Genomic DNA, 12,422 nt, shown 5'->3' with positions numbered 1-12,422 from the left:
GACTCGTTGGCAGATGAGTCACCGTGCTCATTACAGAAGCTGAGCTCACCCTCCTCTCCTTCCAGCTCTCGAGAGCTCTGGCTGCCTGGTCCTTCCCACACCACCTGGGGTCCTCGACAGAGCTAGGGGCTGCACTGCCATTACTCAAGGGGAAGAGGAAGGTAAAAACACAGCTCAATTTTATCAGGTTTTCAAAGCTTTTATAAGGCAACCTTCTTCAGAATTCCTAAAAACTACCTTTAAAGCAGAGACAACAGCTTTTGTTCTAGATGCTTCTGTACTTAAAAAAACACAACACAGATCCTCTGAGGAAGCAATGTGGTGGAAAGGTGAAAAGCTGAGAGTCAGGAAGCTTCCATGCCAGGCATGGAGACACCACTGGTGGCCCAAGGCCAATCATGACTTCACTGAGTTCCCTTACAGTTATTTTGAGGATTTTAACAAGCACTTTGGAAAAAAGTGCACAATATTATACAGAGTTAAAGTTCCAGCCTGCACACTTGCCACATTAAAGGTGGAAAAACAATGAAGTGGAAAGGGGAAGTCCCAGGTCACAGAAAAAAGCCAATGAACACCCCATTTATATAAAATATTACTTATTATGATCATCATCCACAGCTCTGCAGCCCCACTGTCTGTGACCCCTGTTACATTCACCCACAATCTTTGTGGGACTTAGTTCCTAAACATGAGGGGCTCTGTGTTATGGCCAGGAGTTACCATTTTGGAAATCCGTCACAAAATGCAAACCCACCGTCATCTTCGCTTCTCTCCCCCGTCATCTCCACGGACTCAGAGAGCGAGGCCAAGGAGGTGCGTCTCGAGGAAGCTGCAGAGGTCACGCTGGCTTGCTTGCTCCCCGGGAGCCGGCTCACCCAGTGTTCACACAAGGACGAGCTTGTCGAGCCTTCAAAAAAGAAAGCAGGCACCGAGGTCAGGCCGGAATGCTGGGCACCCTTCATGGAGAAACTGCTGCCCGAGTAGGGGCTGGTAATCACCCAGGGGCCATCATCGATTCCTAGACCCCACATCACACCTGCTCAAATATCTACCCTGTTAAGATGAAGGAAGGAGGGCCAACTCCCACACACATTTGCAGCAATGGAATGCAAGGACAGGGAAGATTACTTCAAATGCAAAGTCCAAGTCCTAAGTGCTGGCACTCGAACAGAATATAGACATCTGCTCATAGATCTTCATTCTATAAATATTTATTAAGTGCCTCCATGCCAGGCACTGTTTTAAGAACCTGCAATAACATTCCTGACACAAAGAGAAAAGAGCAGCTCGCCTGCCTGCTGTGACTGCGCAGGTGCCTCTCTCTCTCATTCTCCTTTTCCTAATAAACTCGTCTTTTAAATGTAAAAAAGAAAGAGTGAGGAGCACAGGTATTTCCCTGGCCTCGCTGTTTTGTGCATTTGTAATCATTCTCATGGTATTAAAACACACACATACAGCCACAGGCCTTAAATTGTCAAGAGGAAGTGGCGCGGTTGTCTCAAGTTAACCTCAAGAGGGTCTAATTTCTGAGCGAACCTCAGACTCTGGAGAGCAGGAGGGAAGGCAGTAGAGTCCTGGAGGTTGCTGCTTCCTGTTAACCAAGTGGCTGGACAGATGGGTGTACCGGGCAGAGATTGATTCTCAGCAGGGGATCCTCCTTTTAGCTTCCTCAAACTTCCTTACCCCTGACAACCTCTGAGACAAGCAGGGCCCAAATGTGGTCATATATTAGCTCATTCGCGTCTGCTGCAACATTCTCTTAAACTCTGCGAAGAAGTGTGTGCCCCTTGCTGGGACTATGCTGGCTGCATCACATCACATTTGGGTGCTGGGGCCTGTGCTGTTTACACACAACGGGCCAGATCCCATCCAGCTAACTCCAGGCATCTAATGTCACTACAGCCTTCAGATGCTATAATATATTCATTCCTCTCATACGCTCGTGCTTTCTCTCTCTCTCTCTCTCTCTCTCTCTCTCTCTCTCTCTCTCTCACGCGCGCGCCCTCTGCCTCTTCCAGGTGGATTTTAATGGGAAAAAGAACTAATTCTAACGCACTTGACCCTTTACAAATGGCTTTAGAGTAGACTTACTGAACCTGAAGCACGAGACAACCCAGGAGGCAGGCGTTATTATTATACTGACATCACGGAGGTAAGTATGTAGCTCGGTGGGACGGGCTCCAAGATAACCCAACCAAACTGGACAAGCCAGATCTACTCTATTTCCAAGCCCCTCACTCTCTCCATTCTCAAATGCAGCAAGCTGTGTAGCTTTCCAGCTCACCTGTCAGCTCATGCCCAGCACTGTAAGCACCGCGCTGACGGTGCCAGGCGCCTCCCCTCCATGGACTCTGTCCTGGCTCACAGCTGCTGGCAGCCTACCCACATTTCCTTGATTACAATCATTCTAGTTTCCAGATACAATGCACAAAAGTGAGAATCTGATCAAACTAAGAGTCATGAGATCTCCTGGAGGAGTTCTCTGGGTCACTAAGTACAATCATCTGCTCCTGAAAAAAACTGCCCAAGCATTGCATCAGCCTTACCTGCCACTGAGCTGTTGGCTGACCACGAGGGTATCGCCGTCCGCCTCTGGTAGAAAAGGATGTAGGCTGTCTGCGTGCAGACGTCCTCCTCTGACAGCTGCTGCACGTCGCTGTCATCGAAGCAGTACCAGAGGCCGTCCACGGAATTCTTACAGAACGCTGCCAAGAAGAGCCACCATCAGTACCAGGGCCGGCGGGGCTGGCTCCCCCCACAGACATCATTCCTTGGCTCATGTAAATAATTCAAGAACATCTGAACGCTCATGTAGTAACACAGAAAGAGGGAAAAAAAATCCAAATTCCATGACACAGGCAAAATGTTCAAAGAAATTCCAAATGATGAAATTCTATTTCATCTTAGAACACACAATATATTTATTCTTTTAAACCAGTGGGTCTCAAACAGGGATCATTTGGCCCTCACCCTTAGCCCTCCTCCAAGGGACATCTGACAATGCACAGGGACTTTTTTGAGCAAGGACGCTGCTAAACATCCTATAATGTACAGGACAGCCCCCACAACAAAGAATTATTTAGCCCAAATGTTAACAGTTGAGGTTTAGAAACCCTAATTTAAGCAGGTCAAAACATTTCAGTGTTTATTAGAGGGAAAAATAATGGAAAAATAGTGGTATTTATAATTGCAGCAGCTCCTAGCTGTTTAACACTTATGTGCCCAGCATCTCACTTAATCCTTTGAGATTTGTTCTGTTATTACTCCCATTTTACAGAAGTTTAAAAAGGAGAAACAGTGTGCTTAAGGTAGCACAGGGCAGGGTCCAGCTCATTTCAGGTTCCAGCTCATTTCAGGTTCACCAAGTCCCCAACTTGCACCAGCACCTCTACCCCACCCTGCTTCCCTCAAGGGTGGCACAAACAGTGCTCCAGGAAGTTCCTGGCATAGCAAGAACATTGAGCACATGGATGCAAGTGGCCTTCTCTCCTGTTCAAATTCTCAGCCTGAGAGAGAGAGAGACAGAGAGCATTTAAGTGCCAGCAGAAAAATAGAAGAACTCAGTGATCATGAAGCCACATCACCCTGCAAGGATAAATTCAAGGGGTGTGATAAGCTTGATCCAGAAAGGCACATTCTTATGACACTTTCTAAAAATACCCATTGATTAGGGTGAGAATAAATGAGTGCCAGAATATTTAGCTGAACACTGGAACAGATGCAGAAAGGCCTCAGGGGTAGGGCACGTAAGGTCCAGGAGTAACTCCCTCCACATTTCTAAGTATGGAACCCAAAGGACAGAGAGAAACTGGGTGAAGAAGAGCTACACCAGACAGGTCCGGAGAAGGAAGAGCAGAGTAAGCATGTATAGCCTGCAGCTGTGAACTCACTAGAACCAAAGGAAGAGAAATGAGACAAAAACAGCAAATGGAGCAGGTAAAACCACCATCTGGTCGATGGTGTTGGGGCAGGCTGATGGATCAACCAGCCCACTGCAGAGGGCGCTGCTATTCTGGAGCAGGAGTGGGAGCAGAAGGGTCAGTGGGGCACACACACAAGAGAAGTGACAGGCCAACCTGGCACCGATTTCAGTCTGCTTCTCTTCAGGATGAGCTGTCCTCAGTCAGAGAGAAGAAGCTAAGGCCACAGAGCAGCTTGTTGATGTGTTAATGTTGGATTTACAAAATAGTTTCATTTCCTTTTCTTTCTACTACCATTTTCTGAAGTGTTTTCTAGGCCAGTAGTTCTTAAACTGGCTCACAGACCAGTGTCAGTCTACAAAGCGCCAACACTGAGATGAGCATTTAAAAACGTACACAGGGCCTCCCCTGGTGGTGCAGCGGTTGAGCGCTGGGCTGCGAAGCTGCCTGCAGCCTCTGCAGCGCCGGTTCAATCCCCAGCAGCCGGCAAGGGTCCCACATGGGGCGCAGACCTCTCCTGCCACACCGGCTGCTTCCCCTCAGCAGTGTATTTCGTCGGTCTGCCTGTTCTGTTCCCTGCTCTGGCTCTGGTGAATTCTCTCACCCTCCTGCACTTCTGACTGTATCCAGTGCTTGTATGTATGTATGTATGTATGTATGTATGTATGTATGTATGTATAAATAAATAAATAAATCTTTAAAAAAAATAAAATAAAATAAAAACATACACAGCATGCCTCTGAAAGCACATATGATGTTTAAGCCAATGTTACCTCAATTAAAAATAAAAATTGCAAAATATAAAGAAAAAACTTTTCATAGCAATGTGCTATTGCTATGAAATTTTTATTGTATTTTTACCAAAATTTTGGTTCATGGAAGACTGGAGATTTTAAAAAATAAAGATTCTTTATCAGATAGTTTGAGAACCCCTGTTGTAGAATCCTTACCCAAGTTAGTGACACAAGCATCGTGTGATTATAGCCAGAACTGATGCAACTAGTTATCATGAACTCAAAATGTTCTCTAAACTAAGACTCTGAACATTTTTATACGCTGGAAGCACAGCAGCAAGGCCTAAGCATGGGGTGGGGTGGAAGGAGATTATGGTTACAAATGCAGAGTTATCTCCAAGCTACAACTAAGGAACAGGTTCTGTGAGGCAAGCATGGCCCCCTTTGGCTACTAATGGGGTCACCAACTCCAGGTGAAGTTACTTGTCTAAAGATCAGAGACAGGAAGATGTGTCCAATATCTAACCCAAATGCCTTTCACTAAAATGAACTGCCTACAAGATAGCATTTTTCAAAGCCTATTCTATATAAAGAGCAACAATGATAGGCTAAAATCTGGCACCATTCTAGTCTTCTCAACAAATTCTTGCTAGAAACTGTGTAATGCGCCAGTCCATATTTTCCTGAGAAACTCTTATAAACGGAAGAGGCATTCTTTACCACAGCTGCAGCTGGAGGAACACCAACTGGGGGGTGCTGGCAAAGGCATTACTACTCCAGGCAACTACTGAAATTAAATGACTGCTACGGTCCTTTGAATTCTAAGAGGTCATGAATAAATAGGCCCATGACTCAGTATCAAAGAAAGATGTTCAGTGATACCCCAAAAGCAAAAATCCAACTAGACACATACCGTGTATTATACAGCGGCTTCCACAAAATACACACTATGCAAGACACAAAACATGGTACAATCAGAACCACAGTAGAAGGTAAAATATATGGAAAAATCTAATTAATATTAACTTCGAATGAACCTGGAGGATTTCTAAATTTTCTATCTCCTTTTTCTCTTTAAAAGTGCTTCCAAGGGCAAGTGGAGGCGATGCGAACTGCTCCATGGCAAGACACTCAGCACTGGGACCACGCCTCGCCCATGCACCTGCCATCTGCCAACATCTAAATATTGAAAGAACTTGAACTAAAAAGGTTTCAAGAATAAAAGACTGTTGTATCCAGCCATGGCCCCCATCCCTACCGGCAAGAGGGAAGAGCAGGTTGAGAGTAAGTGCGCCAAGCCAAGGAGATGGGAGGGGGACAGGCTTCTTCACCCTATCATTGGGGGTTCCAGAGCTAACTGCTTGGGAGGAGTCTCAGGACTTCTGAACCCCTTCTCCATCTTCCTCCACCTTTATGGATCACTGGCACCCTGGGTCTTGTTGCAGAAACTACCAAACAGACGAAGAAAGTCCCTCAGAAGTATACACATCAAACCTGATGAGTGTGAAGGATGCAAGAATGCAAGTCCTGGCTACCCGGACAGAACCAAATCAACACCCTCACATCCACCCCCACACAGATGCCCAAGCAAGAAACCACAAAATCCACCCTCCTGCCTCTTCACACATGCTCTCAACTCAGTAATTCTACTTCTGAGACTCAAGCTCAAAAAAATATACAAAAGGCAAATGTGCACAAAGATGTTCATCAGTACTAAGTTCAAAGTTAAAAATCAGAGACAATATGTGTGTTCAAAAACAGGGGGCGATTATATGAAACTATAGGATTCTACTAAAAGAATATTCTGAGATCATTAAAAATCATATTAGTAAAAACTGAGCATCTGCATCAAGATACTCATGAAGTGTGAGGATGAGGGCAGAAAGGCGCGCACACACCCTGCCCGCCGCACACCATGACTCTGGTCCTGATGCTTTCACCCGCCTGGCTCCCCCCTCAGCCCGCAGGCCCGGAGGTGCGGTCGGCAGGTTACTAGCCCCCGTGGCTTCTGCCCCTGCAGCACGCCCTGACCACTCTCTCCTCCGGCCCCGCCCACCTCACACCTCTACCACAGAAGGTCTTGGGGCTGCTCTTTCGATTTCATTTGCATCTACACCCCTCCCACCCTTTCCCACACATACACACGATCGCACCCTTGAAGACTGAGGGTGGGCCCTACCCATTCCGACGCACCTCTCCTGTGATACAGCCCAGTGCAGCCTGGACAGAAGGTGCCCTGTGACTGCCCATCCATGAACAGGACATACCAGTACAGTCCCCTCCACAGACTGAAGCGATGATCAAGACTTACAGAAAGACACTGGAAGGAAAATGTTACCTACAGACAATGGGACATTCTTCAGTCTTAGAAAGGAAAGAGAGTCTGACACATGATACAACACGGGTGACTCTTAAAGACATGGTGCTAAGCGACATGAGCCAGTCACAAAAGGCCAAACAGCATGTGATCCCACTTATACAAGGTACCTAGAGTCGTCAAACTCACAGAGAAAGACCTCGGCTGTCAGGGGTAGGTATTTAATGGCTGGGAACATGAGGAATGGTGGATGGCGGTGACCTGCACACGACCAAGTGAGTGCGCTCAATGCTGCTGAACCCGACACTTCAAAATGATGAATTCTGTTTCGTGTGTTTTACCACATTCTTTTTAAGTGTTACCAGCAGTCACTTTTGAATGAGAGAGCCACCTTGAGTGATAAAGCCCCCAAATTTCATATGATGAGCATAGTTGCTTTTACAAATGAAAAAAGTAAACTTAACCTTAAAAAGAAAATTCTTCCAAGTCGCTGTAATGACACTGTGAAAGTGGCTCAATGTCACTCCATCCAAGGGCAAAGCTAGACCCTGAAAGGGGCAGGGGTGATGGCACATGGTGAGGTCGGACGACCCCACTGCACACACCATGCCCACGGGGCAGACCGCCACACGATGACCTGGCTCAGGAAAAGGAGGAAGCACTTCGTTTATCTGCTCTTGGACACAGACCCAGAGGATGGAAACTGCGCCCACAGTTGGCACGCCGCCTACTGGAAGAGAAAGTGAGGCCCTAAAGGACAAATCCCTGACACAAACAAAGCCCATCTGAGGGAACTGTCAGCACAGACACCCGGCCTCTCGCACTGCAGACCTGTGTAGTGCCCCCCTTGCATGGTGCCATGGTGATTGCACACAGCATACAGGTCATAGACGTAGTCCTCAGGGTCCCTCCCGAGTCCATAGGGCCGTCTCCACGGAGACCAATGGGATGGCAAGCTCCAGCTGCTCTGGCTTCTCTTAACCACATGAGGGGTCATGTCCAGGCCAGTCAAGGGAAACTTGACCATGTTCTGAAGTTTCATGCGCCTGTCTCCTTCCTGTGCAAGAAGAAAAACAAGTGCTGATGATATTTTCACGCAAGCAGATGGCAGATCAGTTTAACGCGGAATGTGCACCTTATCAGCCGAAGCAGTCTGGTCTGGCCTAGCTGATGCTTCCAAGATACACACAGGATAGCTGTAACTATCTGGAGGAACAGGTTTTAATGTTACTAAAAATGGAACCAGTGGTAATCTCGTAGAAGGGGTAGGTAAGTAATAAAGCCTCTCCAAGTCTTCATTTCCTTATCTGACAAAGAAACAGTCTTGAAAAAAATGACAATTTGGGGTGGTTCGGCCTGATTCTGTGCAGAGGCATGGAAAGGCAGGGAGCGCACAGGGCGGCACCCACAATGCCCTTCCTCCCCAGCTCCTCCAGCACATGCATCAAACGTGAATATTGACTTAGCTCAATATATGCATTTCATTGACAATGTCCAGTAATCTACAGTGTCCAAGTTAAGTCCATAGGACAATCCTCTGAAATCCAACCACCAGCTCAACAGATATTTACCATTTCCTGTGTCTATAGGAGCTTTAAAAACTAATTGCATTTGAGTAACAGCTATCTTTATGGCTCTATTAAAGGAAGAAAAACTTTCCTAAGAGGAAGACAGAACAGGTCCTGGATGGTCAGGAGGTGAGGCTCGAGAACCTGGACCTTGTTCGGCAGTTGGGATGGTGGGTGGGTGGGGGATGCACCTCAGGCAGGAGGCGATGAGTTGTAAAGTGCATAAAGACACAGGAAGCACAGCACAGGCTACGAAATCGATTAGGAGACACTGCAACTGCAAAGAGCTGGAAAACGACAGCATCTGAAGAGGCAGGTGACAGCAAGAATGGGACAGGGAACACACACAGGAGGCAATGAAGAGGCACAGCCAAGCAGCAGAGGCGACGGCCTAGTGAGAGGGGCAAGAAAGAAGAGTCAAAGATGACCCCACAGTTTTGAGGAAGGGGTGCTGGAAGGGCGAAGATAGCTTCAACAGAAACAGAAAGCAAAGGAAGCTAGTATGTGTGTGCGTGGAAGGAGCAGAGAGCACGAAGGCCCAGATCCTCACCACTACCCACCAGAGATGCCAACGGAAGTATGCAGCCTCCTCTTTGCTACCACAGGAGCTGGACCCAAGCTGTGTGTGCAAGCCCCAGCCCTAGGGACCATGTGGGTGTCACCCTTGACACCTCCGCTGCACCAGGAAGTCCTGAATGTCTCCCAACTCTGCTCAGAGCTTTCCACCTCCACTCTGCCTCAATTCATCAGCACCCCTCCCCATCCCCCGTGATAGTGATGGCCTCCTTCTCATCCCCCCATCTTCATTCTTGTATCCTCTAATTCTCCACATAGTGCCCAGAATAGTCTGCAAAACATGAATATGGTCACGTTGCTCCTCTTGCTTCAAACCTTTCACCCCACTCTGCCTATAAGGGTCTGCTCGGCTGATCAGCCCCTGCTGATGAAAACACCTCTTCACCTCAAGTCTCACCTTCCCCCTCACCCTCAGGAGTTCCTGCTAAATGGGCCAGCTTTCAGGCTCCCTCATGCACCACAACCCCTCTGGCCAGCAGGCTCTGCTCGCACTGCTCCCCTGCCACTACAGGCCTCCTTCAAGGCTGCAGACTCAACTCCAGACCACAATAAAGCAACAATAGCAATAAAGCAAGTCACATAAACTTTTTGGTTTCCCAGTACATATAAATGTTTACACTACACTGTAGGCTCTGAAGTACATAACAGCATTATGTCTAAAATAACACTGTACATAGTTTCACTTAAAAATACTTTATTGCAAAAAAACATGACAGAGATACAAAGTGAGAACATGCTGCAGGGAAAATTAGCACTGGTGCAGGGCTACCACCCATCGTCAATTCGTTTAAAAAAAAAAAAAAAAGGCCAACAACAAACAGGGGTGCAGTACCAGGGGGAGGTAGAATAAAGTGAGGCATAATGTCTGCATGCAGCCCTCCCCCATCCCACCTAGCAAACACCTCCTCCCAGGCACAAACCTTCAAGCCAGGTCGTACAGAACTATCTTTTCCCTCCCACTCACCACTGACAACAGGGTTGCCCAGGACAACCGTTACCTCAGGTAATAGAGGGTCTTTTTGGAAAAACTGCCTCAAAAAATAACACAACCCAAAGCAGATTTTCTTTGTATACATTTATGACTGATCTCCCCAAATTTACAACAGCTCCTGGGGAGCAGGACACCACCTGTCATTGCTTTCAGTAGAAACAGAATTGCACTGGCCCCAGAAAGGAGCCAAAAGTAAACTTGCCAAAACTTCAGTCCAACACTAAAAAATCTAAAGCAAATCCCAAGAATAAAGTTAAACACCTGCAGTAGGAACTGAAACGTTTAGGATTCACGGGTCACAGGAGGCTCAAAATTTGTTTTGGGAAAAGACACAACATGACAGGAAACATGGGTCAGATGTTTGTCTGCGACACACGCAGGTCGGGGGTCACACGGGGGCAGCACAGACCCCACGCAGCAGCGCCATGAGGACCAGGTCACCCCACGTTCCCTCACCTGTCGAAACCGCTTTAGGTGTATGATGAGCACGTCGGGCAGCGTCCAGAGGCTCAGCGTGATGCTCCCCTGCTGCAGCTGCTTGCAGTGCGGGCAGCGCCAGGCGTCATCCGGGGCGAGCTGAAAGGGAGCAGGTGTTAAGCACCACTTGAGGTAGGCTCACGGCAGACAGGGGGCTCGTTTCCTGCCAGGACACTGCCGAGAATCTCTCCAGAAACTACACTGACAGAAGTTCATGGCAAAACATGGTCAATTAGCACCCAAACGCTGGCTGAGTAGGCTCTCCTCAAAAAGGAACAACTGAGTAGGTAAATACTGCAGAGAGGATGTTCAATGTCATGGAGAAGCACCTCAAGTTCAGCATGGGCCCAGACTCCCCTCAGCATCTTCCCATCACTGCAGTTGTCTCTCTCCTTCCCTACATCCGGCCTCTGCAAATACACTACCACCCACCAGAGGCAGAACAATGGGGGGTGGTCATCACAGACCTGCAAGCCCTTCCCCTCCTCCTCTCACTCCTCATCCACCCAAGGTAGTTCTCTCTCTGCCATTCTCAAACCTGTCTCTTCTCCTCCCTAGCAACTCAACCCAATCCAAAGTCCTCACACTTTAAGTCTTCCAACTGTTCGTTCTCCCCAAGGTCCTAAACTACTCCAAATAAATCCTCCCCGCTGAAACTCCACCTGCAGCCTCAAATCCATGTTTGCCACCTTGCAGGCAAGCGTTTCAGGATGGAGACATTAGAAGTTAGAGATGCTGGTAGGACATATTTGAAGAGAGATTTTTAAAATCTACTCTGGATTTCAGAAGATGTATTAGATGTGGGACAATCAAGCCACAGGAATGGATGGCACTGCCCACCAAGATAGGAGAGATAGCAGCCAAGGACAGACTCTCGGAGAATGCCTACCCTTTTAAGGGAAACATATAAGTTGAGACCCCACCACAGCCTGAGGATTCCTAGAAAAACAGGCACAAGAGAACTGTCCCCATTTTACACAAACCAAGTTGAGAGCATGGCAAGAACAAGGTGGCTACAGGAACCACATTCGAAGGAGAGGTCAAATGCAGACTGAGTGAGAGCCACTGTATTCAGCACTCGAGGGGCCCGAGAACATCAGGGAGCAGTGTCAGAGATGCAAATCAGACAGAAAGTGAGAGGTTTGGGAGGAGGGATGAGCACTGACACTAGTCATGTGAATCTCGGCAGAAAGAGCAGGAGAAAGGCTGGCGTGGTCATCTACAAGGGCAACCAAACAGGGGGAATCCTTTCTTCATGCCATGAGGGAGAGTTAGTCATGTTTACAGGAAAGATGGGCAGAGGCAGAATCTGGGGACTAGAAAGTTACACTGAAAGGGATTTAAACTGTGATCTGGCCAAGTCCATGTCTGTGTGTTATGTTAACATTCTACATATAAGGCCATCGAGCCTGGTACTTGTGCTAAAGGAGTGAGGTTTTGTTTATTTCTCCCATACATTACAGATATTTCTTTTTTTTTTTTTTTAAAGATTTATTTATTTATTTACACAAGCACTGGGTACAGTCAGAAGCGCGGGAGGGTGAGAGAATTCACCAGAGCCAGAGCGGGGAGCAGAGCAGGCAGAAGGACCAAAGGACACTGCTGAGGGGAGCAGCGGGCGGCAGGAGGGGTCTGCGCGCCATGTGGGACCTTCCTCCGGTGGCCGGGGAGCAGCCGGGGATCGAACCGGCGCTGCCGAGGCTGCGGGCAGCTTCGCAACCCAGCGCTCAACCGCTGCGCCACCGGGGAGGCCCCACATTACAGATATTTCTATGAAGATACATTAACAATGTCTTGACAGAGTCTAATAGCCATGACAGTTTCTACCTCTCTAGAGGT

General features: G+C 47.8%; 1 protein-coding gene across 1 annotated transcript in view; it reads right to left on the bottom strand.

Annotated features, from left to right (window-relative positions):
- Positions 1-12,422, bottom strand: part of USP31 (ubiquitin specific peptidase 31) — an 80,492-nt gene that overhangs the window by 11,852 nt on the left and 56,218 nt on the right. The window contains exons 12-15 of the mRNA XM_037507426.2: positions 10,563-10,682; positions 7,803-8,028; positions 2,547-2,705; positions 755-907 (exon numbers count right to left, since the gene is read on the bottom strand). Of these exons, the coding sequence (XP_037363323.1) occupies positions 755-907; positions 2,547-2,705; positions 7,803-8,028; positions 10,563-10,682 (658 nt within the window). The remainder of the gene's footprint in view (positions 1-754; positions 908-2,546; positions 2,706-7,802; positions 8,029-10,562; positions 10,683-12,422) is intronic.

Source organism: Talpa occidentalis, unplaced genomic scaffold (assembly GCF_014898055.3).
Source record: "Talpa occidentalis isolate TD23 unplaced genomic scaffold, MPIMG_talOcc4v2.1 talOcc4.12, whole genome shotgun sequence".
NCBI lineage: Eukaryota > Metazoa > Chordata > Mammalia > Eulipotyphla > Talpidae > Talpa > Talpa occidentalis.
This window is presented reverse-complemented; position numbering and strand designations above follow the sequence as displayed.